Raw genomic sequence first — 20,579 nt, 5'->3', positions numbered from 1 at the left:
AATGCAGGAACTGTTTGTACTTTGTATATAATATCTGAAGTGCAGCTTCACCAGTACAATTCCTGGTCAAGTATCTCAGCCTGTGTTTAAATAAGCCCTTCTGGTAATTGAGGTTATACAAAATTAACAACTTGCCCTACTGCACGCTACCTGTCAATTTAGGTCATTATTGATTCAACGCACCATCAGGAATATATTGCAGATGCCCAACCACCACTCACACACACACACACTCCCAATAGAACATTATCTCAATATCCTAATTCTCAAATAGCCTAATGTCTGTTATATGTTTTGCCTGGTGAATGACTGGTTTACAACAATGGACATGTTAGGTCCTTTACTTTCACCTTCATATATCGCAGTGAAGAAGAATGTCACTTCAACAACTTTGTGAGTCATGGATAATATATATAAGCATGACATCATACATGCACTCAGCTAGCTTGTAGATCACTGTGTGATCAAGGCTATGTTTATTGTTAAAAAAGAACAAGCTTCACCCTGTCTACTCCCCAGGAAGAGACCTGTGAAGATCGGGGTAGAATAGGTCTTCAGTAACCCATGCTTGCCGTAAAAGGCGACTATGCTTGTCGTAAAAGGCGACTAACGTGGTCTGGTGGTCAGGCTTGCTGACTTGATTGATACATGGCATCGGTCCCAATTGTGTGGATCGATGCTCATGATATTAATCACTGGATTGTCTAGTCCAGACTCGATTATTTACAGACTGCCGTCATATAGCTGGAATATTGCTGAGTGCGGCTTTAAAAAAACAACCAACCAACCAACCCCAGGTAGAATAACATCAAGTCTCTGAAATGAACATATTTTACAGATAAAAATACGGAAGAAAATTTATGGATGTCAACCTTTTTATTATGAGGAAATCATCTGTTGGCTTCCCTTGTTAGTTTCCACCCCTTGTTTGTTTCCACCTTTTGTTATCTTATCAATTTTGTTGTCCTTACATGTACATATATATGCTCTCTGCCTCATGGTATTCACTCACCTGATGAAGGAGTAAGCATGTACTCCAAAACATTTTGTTCCTCATAATAAAGAACTTGACATCCATAAATTCTCGTCCTTATTCACTTCTAAATGGCTTCAAAGACCAGATAAAAATAGTTCTTACATTACAGTTATGAAATATAATAAAAAGGAGCCAAGAGACTCTCTTCATTTTCAGATACTGCAGTATTCTAAACTTGCCAAATATTGTAGACTTGCATAGGCTGTATTGGATATATTTGTTTTAGGGTCTGTATGACGACTACTCCCCAGGGTGTGTTATATGATGCAAGGATGGCTTGATTGGACAGTTACCCCTTTCCAATTTGCTGGGCTGTGCTTTTATTTATTGGTCGGGTAGCATGCCCTTCAAGATTATTTGTTTGTGTACTATATCTGTAAAAACTATCCCGCCCCCTTATGAAAATGCACTTTCATACAAATGTGACATTTGCCAAGTATATTGATAAGATTTGTTTGTTGTTAGACGCCGCACTCAGCACTATTCCAGCTATATGATGGCTGTCTGTAAATAATCGATTCTGGACCAGACAATCAAGTGATTGACATCATGAGCATCAATCCACACAATTGAGATCGATGACATGCATCAACCAAGTCAGCGAGCCTGACCAGTCCATACCCTCAGTAGCCTGTTAAAAGCATAGTCACCTGTTGTAGCAAGCATGGGTTGCTTATATATTGATTAGAAATGAAATGGTATGAAATTTGATTTTGAGGGTTGATAGTTAGGATATTTCCACCACCACAGTCTCACGTGATCATGTATTAAGGAATATTTTGATAAACTTGAACTTATATGAATTTCAACAACTTGTTTTTTTATTTGGAAGAAGAATTTAGGGCTTATGTCATTTCAACATCCCTTCAGGTAACAGACGCATCTGAATCTAGGAAAAAACATACACCAAGATGTTATTTATGTTTACATTGAAGAGAGATAAAGATACAAGCGAAGAAATTCAGACAATTTCTGTTCTGTACATATCCAGCTAAAGCGATGATTTGATTACATGGGATTCAATAATTACATTGCAAATAACAGCCTATAGCAGAGTCAGTAAGTACATTAGACATAATAAAGCTATGGAATACGATTATACCGATATGACTATCTTATTGACTTTATCGATTTGATGGGACCTCTCCTTGGTAATAGCAAGCCATGCTTGTCTTGCCCATATAAAGGAACACTTGAGTCAGTTGATCCTATTGCCCTGTTACCATGGTTACAATATTTACCTTACGGAGGATTCTTAACCCAAATTGGAGAGCGTCAACACAACTCTTGTTGTTTATCGGCCATGTTCCACACACCTCACAATCGGAAGTGACGTGTCTCAACAACGTATAAAAGGGTAAAACATCAAAGCCGTCTACCAAAGGGAAAATACTATCGACATACCAATCAGCTTCCATCTGCTGTGATATTTACTAATGCCCAATCAATCTTCTATGCATCACCAAGTAGATTGATGTAACGGAACCCGACAAGATCCTGGTGCTAAACCAACGAACATGACCTGACCTGTGCCTGAATAAAACTGAATAGTCGTGTTTGTTTTTGCAGACAACTTGAACGCGCAGATCTTTCTAAATCACTCAGGAAGAAGAACGCAGTATTAACGATATTTTGATAGTCGGAAAACGTTTTCAGCGTCCTGTCCTAAGGACACTCGATGAACGTGTCAAAAGATTTCTACCGGGACTATATGGTTATATCCTCTTAGACGGCATATCGACTTTATGGCGTCCAAGTCATCGATGTTCCATTGTCTCCGCACTGACTTCTGTGACAGGCAGACCTAGATTGTATTCACATCATTTCCAAGAAGTCTGTCAAGAGATTTTCCGTATTTGTTTGTTTATTTGTTGTTTACCGCCACACTCAGCAATATTCCAGCTATATGACGGCGGTCGGTAAATAATCACGTAGATATCATGAGAATCGATCTACGCAATTGGGATACGAAGACATGCATTAACCAAGTCAGCGAGCCTGACCAGCCGATCCAGTTAGCCGACTCGTACGACAAGCATAGTCGCCTTTTACGGGAAGCATGGGTGGCTGAAGACCTATTCTACCCCGGATCTTCACTGGTATTTTTACCGACACGTGAACACAGATGGGAACTAACAGGCTTCCAGACGACCTCGGCTAACACAACAACTGCCTTTATACGGTAACTGGGGTGTCATTGGGTGTGGACAGCACCCGCAACTCATTCTTACACTTCACCATGAATGCGGAAGGTTATACTTTCCCCGTTACTCGGAACATTCTGACCAGCAAAATACACCCCTATATCTACTGACCACATTCTTCACAGGGAAAGTCCGGCATAACAATGTTTTCTCAGACTGGAGCCCGAGTGACCACGGACAGTTGTAGTGTGTAACCATGTCCAGGCACCTTGGTCGTCTAGGTATACTAAGATATAAGGATAAACATTAAATCCTAGTGATTTTATAGGCGCTTGTCCTGCCACACATGCATTCCATTTGTGGCTGAAGCAAGAACAAACATTAATACACAGGTTAATGTTAATGTTCAATATCGGTACGGGAACTGACCGGACACAAAATGATGCGTCCTATACCAGTTATTTGGGGGTTTTCATTCCACATCACATATCATTTTGAAAGAGAATGAAAATCTGACCCGTTTCTCTGGACAGTTTTTGAAAGAGGTTTGTTGACAATATATTGTGTACACAAAATAATCTGATAACTTAAGTGATAGAGTTCTTACAAAAAATAAAGTTCATTTAATTTCAGTTAACACGGACTATTTGGTTTGGGGTATTCGGTCAACACATGTTAAAGTGAGTAAGTATGGTTTTACGCCGCTTTAAGCAATATTCTAGCAATATCACGGCGGGGGACACCAGAAATGGGCTTCACACATGTCGGGAATCGAACCCGGGTCTTCGGCGTGACGAGAGAACGCTTTAACCACGAGGCTACCCGGCCTCACCAACAACACATATTATTATACACTTAAAATAAAAGTGCCCTAAGCATCTGCTAAGACAGAGTTTATAAAAGTAAAGCACAATAAATAGTTTCTGCTATTTGTCCGACCTATGTCGAATGACGGCACATTTCACCGAAGAAGAAGCTGTTGGAAGAAGCTGAATCAACTGGGGTGTCAAAGTTTATATAATATTTCAGATATTGCATCAACGTTCATGTTACGACCATACATGTACGTTTATATATTGTTCGGAATATAGGTTCGAGCGCCGTAATCAGTAATTGAGTATATGCGAAATACACAGATATGGCTAAATTAGTGAAAAGGCACATTTCACAAGTTCGAATCCGTGACTCGACGTGATCTATTTCATCATATATTGTATTGTTTGTATCTACATTTACGAAATTCAGCATGGGTCAAAGACTTGCTCATGTTCAAATATTTGATAACGCCCCCTGAAAACATCTAAAATCAACCTTTTTTTGTCAGTTTTTATCCTTATCTATGCATTTAGTATTGTCATAAGTCCCATCTCATCGCGATATGATTAAAATGTTTGCTCCCGCATAAGTCCCAAACATACAATTGTTGAAATGAACAACAAAGTCTAGTTTTAGTTTGTTTGTTGTTTAATGCCGCACTCAGCAATATTCCAGCTATATGATGGCGGTCTGTAAATAATCGAGTCTGGAGCAGACAATCCAGTGATTGATATCATGAGCATCGGTACATGCAACTGGGATACGATGACATGCATCAACCAAGTTAGCGAGCTATTGGTTGCTGAAGACCTATGCTACCCCGGATCATTACGGGTGACAAAGTCTAGTTCTCGTTCATGAACACATCTAATAAGTTTCGTAACAATTTCTAAAAGTTTTGCTCTGTTGTTAAATTTTGCTGACCCTGTAGGCCCCAAAGGGTCCTTCATCTCACCTCGCTCTTTCTAATACTATATTACGACATGAGACACCAAGGCTGGGTTTCTCAGATAGTACACCTCTGGGCAATCGAACCTCGGTTTTGGCGTGAAGATCTCTAACATCTAGGCTACTTAACCGCATTTTCGTTATTATGTGATTTAAGTAAAGCGACAAAGACATTTCCATAATCACAAGAAATCTCCATTCTGCGATTCCGACGATATCATGAGCGGGTCTTTAAATATCAAATTCTGCTTAAAATTCCTGCACCAAATTCTGCTTCAAATCCATGCAACCAGCTTGAAATTGTTTGGTCAGAAATCTTACAAGTTTGGGGCCGCTGCACATTGGAACCAACTGTCACTAGAACTGAGCCTATCATCGATCCTTCCATGCATCATTCATTGGACTAAAAACACACCTGTTCCAGAAATACGACGGCCATACATCAGTTGTGTTCTTCATATCATGCATCGGGTTTATCAACTCCGTAGCGCTATGAGCACCAAATGTGAATGGAATTTGGCGCAATACAAATTAAAGTATAAACAATGACTGTCCGCGTGTCCCCCATTGATACTCACGGGCTGTTGTTAAACTATTGCAATGTCATGGTACCGTGAGGTGTAGTGACATTGAGTTTAAAGTTGTGTTCAAAATGATTATACTCATAGAGCGTGTGTGTGACTTTACTAGTCCGGACTTATGCCAGTTTATAGTGCCATATACTGAGGTACCATGTCGCAGTTAAACATGGATACTAGGGCTGGGACGGGTAACTCGGGTACTCGGGTCGGGTGGGTACTCAGTAGGACCAGGGTACCCACAGTACTACCTGGACCCGTGGGTAGTCACGTGATATATTGTTTCATGACAAAAATTCACTATAACTACATTGTTACAGAAGTCACTAATGTTCGCATTTCTTCATGACTATGAACACGTTCCTTCTGGCTTATGTATGTTTGAACATAGCTATAACTTCAGTCAACTTCAGTGCATGCATGACCACATCGTTTTATACGTGTATCTAAATACATTTTGCCAGGGCTACTGTCAAACTATTGCAAATCGGACATTTTGTACCCATCTCTTGACACCAACATCGGGTACCCGGGTAGGGTCGGGCAATAGGGGTGTGGGTACCTGGGTAGTAAATTTGGACTCGCCCCAGCTTGATTATTAAATCAATGATTATCTCACAAGTAAGCCAAGAACCCATTTGAAAACGTTTGTAATGTTTTGGTCAAATCCAATTTTTAAGTGTATACTTTTTTTGCACGGCAGTTTATATGGTCATAAACAGGTTGCATAAATAAAAATCCTGCGCTTACCTAAACGTTAATTTTAAATTTAACGTTTCCGTGAAAAACACAGCAAGGCAAAATATCATTGATAGCCTTCTAGCTTCTTCACAATGAACGTAACGAATTCGAACTTTACTTTGAAAAAGTACGTTTATAGTAGCGCGTAAGCATAGTAGAAACAGCAACAATAGGTGTATTGACTTTTGACGTATCGGTTTGAAATGTATTCTTACCAGTTTGTTGGCATTAATTTGACCTGCATCGAGGCTGTTGCTGAATACTCGTCACGTCTGCTTCCAATCATGGAGTCTAGAACTAACGCGCACTAAAAACTCGTGCAACGGAAGTGAGATCTGATTGGTTAAACCCTTTGTCGTGACGCCACGTGACCGTGGTGGCGAACACCTGCGTGAAATTTACAACGCTTCGTACCTGATTTGACATGTTTATGTAAGTCCAAAACGACGACGCAGCTTCAAAGAGGAAAATGCGCCACGACCTTGCGCCTATTTAGGGACTAATTAGTGAGTGGATTAGTTGAGTTTAACGCCGCTTTGTACAGTTTTTCGGTTATATATGTTGTTTATGAATTGGAGCAACTCTGAGGTAGGATGAATATATCACATAACCATAAACAAGGCTGGACTGTTGACGTCAGTACTTTATTGGGGGCGGTCGGGTTGCCTAGCCTAGTGGTTAAAGCGTTCGCTCTTCACGCCGAAGACCGGGGTTCGATTCCCAACATGGTTACAATGTGTGAAGCCCATTTCTGGTGTCGCCCGCCGTGATATTGCTGGAATATTGCTAAAAGCGGCGTAAAACAATACTCACTCACACAGTCAGTACTTTATTGTGTGGTAATACAGTCAGATAACATTATTACATACATGAATTTCGGTAACATCTTACAAAATATATATTATTCAATGCTGATATAAAAGTACATGTGAAAGACATTGAGACGAATCACCGGAAAAACATATGGCCCCATTTGCCAAACAGACCAACAAGTTCATACATGTTATTGACTGAACATATGACTTTGAATTTAACGGTTGTTAATTGTCAGATTTCACTGCTGTGGGTGCAAATATTTCTTTAGTTGGCACATGCTAAGAGCATAATATGTCTACTAAACGTTTTCAATCTTAAGATATAATTTTACCTCAACATCTGTCATATAACATATTACTAACAATATAATGATATTTTATGTTTCCGGAGTAAGCATATGCCAATAACATAATACGTTAAATCTTAAGAAAGAGTTGCGGCCGGGTAGCTTAGTGGTTAAAGCGTTCGCTCGTCACGCCGAAGACCCTGGTTCGATTCCCGACATGGGTACGATGTGTGAAGCTCATTTCTGATGTCCCCCGCTGGAATTGCTGGAATATTGCTAAAAGCGGCGTAAAAACATACTCACTCACTCAATCTCTTAAGAGAGATATATTACTGAACACGTGTCTTCGCATGCGTAGCACGTGGTTATATTTGTAAACGTTTCGATAAAAGTTTCTGAATGTATAAACTACCAGCCTATGCACACAATTAATCAGCTACCGAAAGCAAATGCACCATGCTTTGGCTAAATATTTATTCCAAGGAAATCGCTTCGTCAGTATGTTATGCCACACTGTCCCGGGGCACAGTACAAGACCAGCTGGGTGGTATCTGTCTGCTTGGCATGCTTGTGCTGTGATCAGTTTGTGTTGGAGACGAGATACGATGACTGGAAGGGATTACGCCGAGACTTGTTATGTTTCCACAAGTCAAAGGGATACACCTGTCTGGGTTCAGACACTTCGTCCAGTCGTGCCATCTGAAATGTATGGGGATCCTATCATTTATCGACCTGCATACCTATCTATTGAAGTTAAATTATTTACAAATGACGTGTAACCTATTCCGAGTGGCCCATATGTTTGACAGTTTCGTAACCAGTTGTTTATGATATAGTCACTAGCAGCCACTAACAAACCTTGGTGGTTAACTTCACATCTGGTTATTATATAGTTGGGATCGCACAATGCAGCAGAGATGTCTTATCGTCACTTGACTCATCATCACTTTATCCTTTCAGCTCATCGTTACCCTTCTCCTCGTGGTAAAACACACATGTGGAACTGAAGCAGGAACGCTTAACAATAAGACCCTGATTTTCATCAAGCCTCTAGCAGCCTCCAGTTTGTCATCCATCTAGCACAGACTCACCTCCTCTGAAGTCAGCGCCCAGCCACTAGCAGCCCCCATGTTGTCATCCATCTGTCACAGATTCACCTCCTCTGAAGACAGCGTCCAACCACTAGCAGCCCCCATGTTGTCATCAATTTGTCACAGACTCACCTCCTCCGAAGTCAGCATCCAGCCACCAGCATCTCCTAGGATGTCATCCATCTGTTACAGACTTATCTCCTCCGAAGTCGGCGTCCAGCCACTAGCAGCCCCCATGTTGTCATCCATCTATCACAGACTCACCTCCTCTGAAGTCAGCGCCCAGCCACTAGCAGCCCCCATGTTGTCATCCATCTGTCACAGACTCACCTCCTCTGAAGACAGCGTCCAGCCACTAGCAGCTCCAAGGTTGTCACCCATCTATCACAGACTCACCTCCTCTGATGACAGCGTCCAGCCACTAGCAGCTCCAAGGTTGTCACCCAGCTGTCACAGACTCACCTCCTCTGATGACAGCGTCCAGCCACTAGCAGCCTCCAGGTTGTCATCCATCTATCACAGACTCACCTCCTCTGATGACAGCGTCCAGCCACTAGCAGCTCCAAGGTTGTCACCCATCTATCACAGACTCACCTCCTCTGATGACAGCGTCCAGCCACTAGCAGCTCCAAGGTTGTCATCCATCTGTCAAAGACTCACCTCCTCTGAAGACAGCGTCCAGCCACTAGCAGCTCCCAGGTTGTCATCCAGCTGTGACAGAGTCGTGGCTCCGATGATCACTGATGGAACAACATCCTTCTGTAGCAGCCAGCGCAGTGACACCTGGGCCATGGATTTACCTGTGGGAGGAGACAATGTACTTTGACATCAAAACTAAGTTCACCAAGACGGTTCTTTGTCCGACAAATGTCTTCACGTATCTCGCCACTATGCCAACCTTGTCTCACCTCTAGGATCATCTTGCATAACACCACCATGCCCATCTTGTAACTCAGCGCCATTTCTACTGGTACGTATGCCAGGCACTAAGCATACCTTTTGTTCATCTGTTATACCTATCATGTTTACGTCACTACCATGCCCTTCCTTTGTTCATCTGCTATACCTATCATGTTTATGTCACTACCATGCCCGTCCTTTGTTCATCTGCTATACCTATCATGTTTATGTCACTACAATGCCCATCCTTTGTTCATCTGCTATATCTTTCATGTCTATGTCACTACCATGCCCATCCTTTGTTCATCTGCTATACCTATCATGTTTATGTCACTACAATGCCCATCCTTTGTTCATCTGCTATATCTTTCATGTCTATGTCACTACCATGCCCATCCTTAGTTCATCTGCTATACCTATCATGTTTATGTCACTACAATGCCCATCCTTTGTTCATCTGCTATACCTATCATGTTTATGTCACTACCATGCCCATCCTTTGTTCATCTGTTATACCTATCATGTTTACGTCACAACAATGCCCGTCCTTTGTTCATCTGCTATACCTATCATGTTTATGTCACTACCATGCCCGTCCTTTGTTCATCTGCTATACCTATCATGTTTATGTCACTACCATGCCCGTCCTTTGTTCATCTGCTATACCTATCATGTTTATGTCACTACAATGCCCATCCTTTGTTCATCTGCTATATCTTTCATGTCTATGTCACTACCATGCCCATCCTTAGTTCATCTGCTATACCTATCATGTTTATGTCACTACAATGCCCATCCTTTGTTCATCTGCAATATCTTTCATGTCTATGTCACTACCATGCCCATCCTTAGTTCATCTGCTATACCTATCATGTTTATGTCACTACAATGCCCATCCTTTGTTCATCTGCTATATCTTTCATGTCTATGTCACTACCATGCCCATCCTTAGTTCATCTGCTATACCTATCATGTTTATGTCACTACAATGCCCATCCTTTGTTCATCTGCTATATCTTTCATGTCTATGTCACTACCATGCCCGTCCTTAGTTCATCTGCTATACCTATCATGTTTATGTCACTACAATGCCCATCCTTTGTTCATCTGCTACACCCATCATGTATTTCACTACCATGCCCATCCTTTGTTCATCATCTGTGTACATGTTTATGTCACTACAATGCCCATCCTTTGTTCATCTGCTATACCTATCGTGTTTATGTCACTACAATGCCCATCCTTTGTTCATCTGCTATACCTATCATGTTTATGTCACTACAATGCCCATCCTTTGTTCATCTGCTACACCCATCATGTATTTCACTACCATGCCCATCCTTTGTTCATCATCTGTGTACATGTTTATGTCACTACAATGCCCATCCTTTGTTCATCTGCTATACCTATCGTGTTAATGTCACTACAATGCCCATCCTTTGTTTATCTGCTACACCCATCGTGTTTATGTCACTACCATGCCCACCCTTTGTTCATCATCTCTGTACATGTTTATGTCACTACAATTCCCATCCTTTGTTTATCTGCTATACCTATCATGTACATATCAGTTCCACGCCAACCATCTTTCCCCCACTCTGCCTGACCCATGTTACTACCGTGTGTGTTGGCGATGTCCCGCACTGCATCCATGATGGCCCACATCTGATCATTCTCCTGCACAGTGTTCCAGCTGCCGGCGTCCTTTTCTCTCCTCCAACCAAGGCGTCCTGTCGTCGGGGGAGACTCTCTTGTGTACTTCCCAGAAAGAAGGCCTCTGTTCAAGAAATAGTGGACATTTTAATGTAACTGCCAGAGTCATATAAAACAGTAGTATACATACACACTCCCCAAAGATGTAGGGCATCATGAGACATATAGTTATGATCGGTCAGAAGATAGAAATTTATCTTTGATAAATGACAGCCAAAAACTAACACCCCAACACACACTAAACATTGCATCTGGGCCATGCAATTCCTCCGTGTACGTCGGTAGGGGATCATTTTTTATTTTAACATTTCAGCAAAGTATTGTGGATTTTTATTATCCACAGTTACACGTAGCGACGTGATGAACGCTGAAGGGCTATTGGCATGCTTCAAATGGAAGAGTCCTGCGAGTGGTGGCCAATATGTTCATTGCGTCAGTCTGAGATTTTCAGACTTAGGATAATGTTTCTGCTGACACAAAATGTTAATGATCCACCCCGCATAGGGCGCTTTAGGTAATCAACACAAGTCCAGGATTAATTAATCAGAAGTCAGACTATATGAAAATCGAGTCCAAACAGCTATTCAAATCGCTGTTCAGTTTCGCCAGGCCACCGGATGTCAAGGTACTGACCAGACGATTAGAAATCCTCTGCAGGCACCTAATCTGCATGCTCGGCGACCACTTGTTGTACCGCCGTTTACAAATCGACACATTCTAGGCAGACACAAATGGTGTTTACAGCGTAGAAACTGGTGGAATCTTTTTATGTTTTCAGATGAGACCAGGTCCACTCTGGTGGGTGTGTATGTAATGATATGGGGCGGGATCACTATGATTGCCAGAACGCCACTGCATATTGTCCATGGAAGGTCACAGGACATACTGGCTCCACCAGTTGTGCCGTTAGCGTCATACTGGGTTTTTTTCTTTTAAGACGATAACGCTCGTGTCCACAGTGCACGTATCGTATTTGACATTGTCCAGCAGCAGAACATCACCAGACTCCAGAGGTCAGTCATGAGTCCTGACTCATTCCACATAGAGCACATCTGGGACATGATCGAGGGACGTGTACGCCGACGTCAAAGGGCACCCACTACGTCAGCCGAACTTACTCTAACATAAACTTACGATAATCATAATCACGCTAACGGGAAGAGACCCTTGATCCAACTCACCCCTTTAGAGGGCTCCAAGGCAGCACCCCTAATCCCTCCGTCTTGCACACCTGGAAGGGTTCGAACTCTGACTCCCGACACACCAGGCTGTACTGTTGCTGGAAAATAATAGTGAATATGATGCTATACCATTAATTCAGTTCAATCTGTAATGTTCTACCCGTAAGCTGATGAAGGGGTTCCAGCTATAATGTCCTACCTGTAAGCTGATGAAGGGGTTCCAGCTATAATGTCCAACCTGTAAGCTGATGGAGGTATTCCAGCTATAATGTCCTACCTGTAAGCTGATGAAGGTATTCCAGCTATAATGTCCAACCTGTAAGCTGATGGAGGTATTCCAGCTATAATGTCCTACCTGTAAGCTGATGAAGGGGTTCCAGCTATAATGTCCAACCTGTAAGCTGATGGAGGTATTCCAGCTATAATGTCCTACCTGTAAGCTGATGAAGGTATTCCAGCTATAATGTCCAACCTGTAAGCTGATGGAGGTATTCCAGCTATAATGTCCAACCTGTAAGCTGATGGAGGTATTCCAGCTATAATGTCCTACCTGTAAGCTGATGAAGGTATTCCAGCTATAATGTCCTACCTGTAAGCTGATGGAGGTATTCCAGCTATAATGTCCTACCTGTAAGCTGATGGAGGTATTCCAGCTATAATGTCCTACCTGTAAGCTGATGGAGGTATTCCAGCTATAATGTCCTACCTGTAAGCTTATGAGGGGTTCTGTCTGTGGTGTCCTACCTGTAAGCTGATGAAGGGGTTCCAGCTATAATGTCCTACCTGTAAGCTGATGGAGGTATTCCAGCTATAATGTCCAACCTGTAAGCTGATGGAGGTATTCTAGCTATAATGTCCTACCTGTAAGCTGATGAAGGTATTCCAGCTATAATGTCCTACCTGTAAGCTGATGGAGGTTTTCCAGCTATAATGTCCTACCTGTAAGCTGATGGAGGTATTCCAGCTATAATGTCCTACCTGTAAGCTGATGGAGGTATTCCAGCTATAATGTCCTACCTGTAAGCTGATGAAGGGGTTCCAGCTATAATGTCCAACCTGTAAGCTGATGGAGGTATTCCAGCTATAATGTCCTACCTGTAAGCTGATGGAGGTATTCCAGCTATAATGTCCTACCTGTAAGCTGATGGAGGTATTCCAGCTATAATGTCCTACCTGTAAGCTTATGAGGGGTTCTGTCTGTGGTGTCCTACCTGTAAGCTGATGAAGGGGTTCCAGCTATAATGTCCTACCTGTAAGCTGATGAAGCAGTACCTGTAAGTTTAAGAGGGTTCCGTCTGTGGTGTCCTACCTGTAAGCTGATGAAGGGGTTCATGCCCAGCTTCTCAGTAGTACAGGCTATCTTCTGTAGCTGCCAACCCAACACGTTGCTGGCACCGACGTAGCGCACCTTCCCACATCGAACCAGGTCATCAAATGTGCGGAGAGTTTCTTCAATAGGAGTGCCATCATCCCATTTGTGCATCTGGAGCACAATTTCACTTTGCACATTTAGTAACTTTTCTTTACCATAGAAACATATCCCAACCAAAATACCATAACAACCCTCAAATAAAGTCAGATTCAATTAAAGGCCAGGGCACATTTACTAAAAGTAATCTTTATTCCAGCACATTGTGATGAGCACAAATTCAAATCAAATCAAGTGTATGTTTTCAACTGAAGTCGTTGCAGCAGAAACACTAACGTCGCAAAAAGCGATTCAGTTGGTCACAAGATTCATTCACGGAAGTCAGCACTACTACTGTTACAGATCCACACACTACTGGTACAGATCCATATACTAGAAGCACGGATCCACACACTACTGGCACAGATCCATACACTACAGGCACAGATCCACAAACTACAGGTACAGATCCGCACACTACAGGCACAGATCCACACACTACAGGCACAGACCCACACACTACTGGTACAGATCCACACACTACTGCTACAGATCCACACACTACAGGCACAGATCCACACACTACTGGTACAGATCCACACACTACAGACACAGATCCACACATTACCGGCACAGATCCACACACTACAGGTACAGATCCGCACACTATTGGCACAGATCCACACACTACAGGCACAGATCCACACACTACTGGTACAGATCCACACACTACTGGTACAGATCCACACACTACTGGTACAGATCCACACACTACAGGCACAGATCCACACATTACCGGCACAGATCCACACACTACTGGTACAGATCAACACACTACTGGTACAGATCCGCACACTATTGGCACAGATCCACACACTACAGGCACAGATCCACACACTACAGGCACAGATCCACACACTACCGGCACAGACCCACACACTACTGGTACAGATCCACACACTACTGCTACAGATCCACACACTACAGGCACAGATCCACACACTACTGGTACAGATCCACACACTACAGGTACAGATTCACACACTACAGGCACAGATCCACACATTACCGGCACAGATCCACACACTACTGGCACAGATCCACACACTACAGGTACAGATCCGCACACTTTTGGCACAGATCCACACACTACAGGCACAGATCCACACACTACTGGTACAGATCCACACATTACAGGCACATATCCACACACTACTGGTACAGATCCACACACTACAGTCACAGATCCACACATTACCGGCACATATCCGCACACTACTGGTACAGATCCACACACTACATGCACAGATCTACGCACTACTGGCACAGATCCACACACTACTGGCACAGACCCACACACTACTTGCACAGATCCACACACTAAAAGCACAGACCCACACACTACTGGCGCGTATCCGCACACTACAGGCACAGATCCACACACTACTGGTACAGACCCACACACTACTGGTACAGATCCACACACTACAGGCACAGATCCACACACTACTGGCACAGATCCACACACTACAGGCACAGATCCACACACTACTGGCACAGATCCACACACTACTGGCACAGATCCACACACTACTGGCACAGATCCACACACTACTGGCACAGATCCACACACTACAGGCACAGATCCACACACTACTGGCACGGATCCATACACTACTGGCACAGATCCACACACTACTGGCACAGATCCACACACTTCACAGTACTCACCTGGTACAGATCCACACAATACTGGCACAGATCCACACACTACACAGTACTCACCTGGTACAGATCCACGTAATCTGTCTGCAGTCTCTCAAGACTGTTCTTGATGCTCTGGACAATATGGCGGCGACTCAGACCTACCCCATATGGCATGTTTCCTCTCACCTTTGTTGCAACAACAACTTGATCACGTGATTGTCTGAAACCGTAGGCAATAGTTTAAATGTCGGAAAGAAAGAAATGTTTGCAAATACGTCATAGTGTCAGAAAAAACGGAAATTGGTGCATTATACTACCAGTCTCCGTTGATGCAAATTAAATCCTGTCGCGGTATTTGGCACTTCCGGTGGATGTAGGTGAAATCCCTTGCTGGTATTCCTATCGTGGTATAATAGTGTTGTGTTTGTCACTCACTCACTCACGCAAATAATCCTTTCTAGATATGCTGCAAAAGGTTGTGGGTGGTCTGGTGACTTCGCTTATTTCATCTCTAATATCAGTGATAGGAGTTTTATAATAACATACTTTGTGAGCCAGGATCCAATGAACTTCTCAGACACTCCTTGTGAGTAAACGTCGGCGGTGTCGAGGAAGTTGCCTCCCCATTGGACGTAGCGGTCAAGCACCTGGTGGGAGTATTCCTCTGTGGCCTGACCGGGTCGGCTGCCCTGCAACTGATCAAGTGATGTTTTTTATGCGATCGCCAGGAATGACCCAGAATGTGTCCATTACGCATACATTCAAAGAATGGACGCAGAACAATCATCTATTGCATCCCGAGGGACGCTCAATAATATTCATTGTACAAAATTTCTTAAAAGAAATATAAAGGTCCAGTAATTAAAGTAATTATGAAATCTTACAGTACAGTACACTCCACCGTTTCATTACATTACAGGACCTTCATACAGTAAACTACGGTTATAGCGAACGCGCTTATAACGAACTGACGGATATAACGAACTTGCTTTTTTGGTCCCGACTATTTGCTGTAGTTATGCTGTGTATATGCTTATAACGAACTACGGTTATCACGAACTAAAATTAGTAGTCCCTTTGAATTCGTTATAACCGTACTTTACTGTATTTCTGTAAGAACCCTTGAAATTAATAATTGGGAGTCTCCTGGATCCCTCGTTTTGTAAGCCTACGTAAAACCCCTTATAGATTAATTTTATCACGAGACGTCAGAATATGTAGATGATAGTTGTGTCTTAAGAATGCCAATATACAATCTAATGTCACACTTTACCGCGGTGGGGCATCCGTGTAAGAATATAGGCCCTCAGCAAGCTACGATATTCGGATATGCCAACAATGGATCCGACGTCCAGGTTCTTGCTGTATTCGTACGACGGTGCGGATGGTTGCTCATTATAACAACCTCTGGATTGTCTGGTTCGGTCTCGATTAAAGACTGTCGTCATATACCTGAGACAGTGTTCGATGTAAACATCAAGTAAACAAACAACATGAAACACTATGAACTAGAGAACAATTGATGACTAGGATTGTCATGTCACTGAAGCCTCTACCACTAGAGTTTCGTCTTATACATGGAAGGTATACTTAATGTCTACATCAATCATCAACTACACTGATGCCAATACCTTGAGCCTCCACTACTAATGTTTCCCCTTATACATGGAAAAATTACCAAATGGCTACAGCTATCATCAACTACACTGATGCCAATACCTTGAGCCTCCACTACTAATGTTCCCCCTTATACATGGAAGGGATACCAAATGACAACAGCAATCATCAACTACACTGATGCCAATACCTTGAGCCTCTACTACTAATGTTCCCCCTTATACATGGAAGGGATACCTAATGGCTACAGCTATCATCAACTACACTGATGCCAATACCTTGAGCCTCCACTACTTATGGTTCCCCTTATACATGGAAGGGATACCAAATGACAACAGCAAGCATTAACTACACTGATGCCAATACCTTGAGCCTCCATTACTAATGTTTCCCCTTATACATGGAAGGGATACCTAATGGCTACAGCAATCATCAACTACACTTATGCCAATACCTTGAGCCTCCACTACTAATGTTCCCCCTTATACATGGAAGGGACACCTAATGGCTACAGCAATCATCAACTACACTGATGCCAATACCTTGAGCCTCCATTACTAATGTTCCCCCTTATACATGGAAGGGATACCTAATGGCTACAGCAATCATCAACTACACTGATGCCAATACCTTGAGCCTCCACTAATAATGTTCAGCCTTATACATGGAAGGGATACCTATTGGCTACAGCAATCATCAACTACACTGATGCCAATACCTTGAGCCTCCACTACTAATGTTCCCCCTTATACATGGAAGGGATACCTAATGGCTACAGTAATCATCAATTACACTTATGCCAATACCTTGAGCCTCCACTACTAATGTTCCCCCTTATACATGGAAGGGATACCTAATGGCTACAGCTATCATCAACTACACTGATGCCAATACCTTGAGCCTCCACTAATAATGTTCAGCCTTATACATGGAAGGGATACCTAATGGCTACAGCAATCATCAACTACACTGATGCCAATACCTTGAGCCTCCACTAATAATGTTCAGCCTTATACATGGAAGGGATACCTAATGGCTACAGCAATCATCAACTACACTGATGCCAATACCTTGAGCCTCCACTACTAATGGTTCCCCTTATACATGGAAGGGATACCAAATGACAACAGCAAGCATTAACTACACTGATGCCAATACCTTGAGCCTCCATTACTAATGTTTCCCCTTATACATGGAAGGGATACCTAATGGCTACAGCAATCATCAACTACACTTATGCCAATACCTTGAGCCTCCACTACTAATGTTCCCCCTTATACATGGAAGGGATACCTAATGGCTACAGCAATCATCAACTACACTTATGCCAATACCTTGAGCCTCCACTACTAATGTTCCCCCTTATACATGGAAGGGATACCTAATGGCTACAGCAATCATCAACTACACTGATGCCAATACCTTGAGCCTCCACTACTAATGGTTCCACTTATACATGGAAGGGATACCAAATGACAACAGCAAGCATTAACTACACTGATGCCAATACCTTGAGCCTCCACTAATAATGTTCCCCCTTATACATGGAAGGGATACCCAATAGCTACAGCAAGCATTAACTACACTGATGCCAATACCTTGAGCCTCCACTACTAATGGTTCCCCTTATACATGGAAGGGATACCCGATAGCTACAGCAAGCATTAACTACACTGATGCCAATACCTTGATCACATGATATCTGGAGTGAATGGCAATATAGTGAGTCATGGAATTTCTCTCTCGGCGATGCATAAAAATACTTTCTAGGCTACAAAATCGCCGGACGTAATGTAAATATTGTCCGTAAATATAAGGAAGCATGTTTTGAATGATATTTGTGTCCTGAAGCGTTAATTACTCCATCAGTATCCAGGCAACAACACTTCATTGTTTATGATCGCCTCTCTGCTCTGGGGACCGCCTCCGTGGTCTAATGGTAGAGCGTCCGCCCGGAGAGCGGAAGGTCCGGGGTTCGATTCCCGGCCGCGCCATACCAAAAGACGTAAAAAGATAGTACTTGTTGTTACCCTGTCTGGCGCTCGGCATTAAGGGGCTAAAACAAGGACTGGTCAGCTGGGAGTCAGTATACTGTGTCTGAGTGGGGTATTCATGTTAAACTACGACATGGTATCTCAGTGTGCTAGCACTATAAATCGGCATCAGTCCGGACTAGTACAAGCAGCCAAACACACATACACGTGCATGTACGTCGCTATATAAGTGCAGTAATCTTGGACGCGACGTTAAACCCCATTACATCACCTCACCTCACCTCACCTCACCTCACCTCACCTCTCTGATCTGGTGGATAGAGCCGTCGCTCGGTGAGTGGAAGGTCGGCAGTTCGATCCCCTGACCCCGTCATACCAAAACTTACTGAAAGATTGTACTTGCTGTTAACTGTCTTGCGCTCAGCATTATGGGGATAAAACAAGGACTGGTCGGAGTATACTGTATCTGATTGGGTATTCATGTCAGACTGCGACATATCACCTCACCTTGTTCACGGTCATACATTCACGTGTACATGTTTGTGAGCGTTTATCAGTTTTCTGGCCGTGTATATAACAATTGCACACAGCCCGGCTTAGGGACCGACCTTTTGATATTCTTGGGGTCTGGGATTTCTGGGATAAATAAATGCTTCTCTAATATTTTTGAAAATATAATTTACTTCAGACTGTAAAAAAAGAAAACGAAATGGGCTGCCACAATATTTACGTTGATACAAGATGTTTTTCTTTAAAGAAGTCATGGTTTAAAAAGACCTATACATGTATTTGGTTTTGTAGCATTATTTGTGGTTTTGTACAACAAACATTCGTTGTAACGTAATGCAGAGTCAGTGTCACCGAATACGTCGGTGTATATCATGAAGCATGCACTATATTACTGATATACATCAAGGTCAGTCCCGTGCATATTGATAGCATCACGTATGTATTTCAAGGTCAACGTATCACCAGATAGCACATACGTAATTTCAATTTAGTTCAACGATGGGGTTGGTTTAATCCGTTGAACGTCTCTATTATACATACTAATATCAATAATCTCCCCTCAAAATGAAAACTATAAACATTTTCTTTTCATATCACGTTTGGCTATGTGAAAGTGCACAACACACGAGCCGTGACACCGCTTACCACACACTCCCTCAGACCCTAAGAAAGAGACGCATTTGTCGTTCTTGCATTACCAAACTCACCCCAGCATTGCCAAACGTCACCGTGCCGAGACATATGTTGGCCACCTTCAGTCCAGACCTCCCTAAGAAGTTGTAGGAAAGTTTACTCTCCTCTGGTACAGCTGCCATCTTTGTTGTAGGGCGAGTAACGTCGACACCAGCAGGATACTCGTTTGCAATCTATCGGTAACTGTCAGCTGATGGATGTGACCTTAGGTTTGCAATCCTGAGTGTTGATCTGCGCTGTGAAAAGGCCAGGAAGGTTCTGAAGAAACTATTTGTTTGTTTGTTTGTTTGTTTTGGCTCAACGCCGCACTCAGCTATAAGACAGTGATCTGTAAATAATCAATTCTGGACCAGAATATCCAGTGATAGACATCATGAGCATCGATCTAGGCAATTTGGAT

General features: G+C 42.8%; 1 protein-coding gene across 1 annotated transcript; it reads right to left on the bottom strand.

The window, feature by feature from the left end:
- Positions 1–7,143: 7,143 nt before the first annotated feature.
- LOC124146531 (1-deoxyxylulose-5-phosphate synthase YajO-like) lies at positions 7,144–20,364 on the bottom strand. Its single transcript, XM_048401748.1, has 8 exons — positions 20,194–20,364; positions 15,912–16,060; positions 15,444–15,585; positions 13,560–13,733; positions 12,251–12,348; positions 10,976–11,133; positions 9,117–9,256; positions 7,144–8,064 (listed from the first exon to the last, which is right to left on the bottom strand). The coding sequence occupies exons 1-8, from the start codon at positions 20,299–20,301 to the stop codon at positions 7,945–7,947; spliced, it is 1,089 nt and encodes a 362-aa protein (XP_048257705.1). The 5' UTR covers positions 20,302–20,364; the 3' UTR covers positions 7,144–7,944.
- Positions 20,365–20,579: the final 215 nt, after the last annotated feature.

This window comes from Haliotis rufescens, unplaced genomic scaffold, assembly GCF_023055435.1.
Source record: "Haliotis rufescens isolate VD_foot unplaced genomic scaffold, xgHalRufe1.0.p SCAF_23, whole genome shotgun sequence".
Taxonomy (NCBI): Eukaryota; Metazoa; Mollusca; class Gastropoda; order Lepetellida; family Haliotidae; genus Haliotis; species Haliotis rufescens.
Note: the sequence above shows the minus strand (reverse complement) of the source record. Positions and strands in the feature narration are given on the sequence as shown.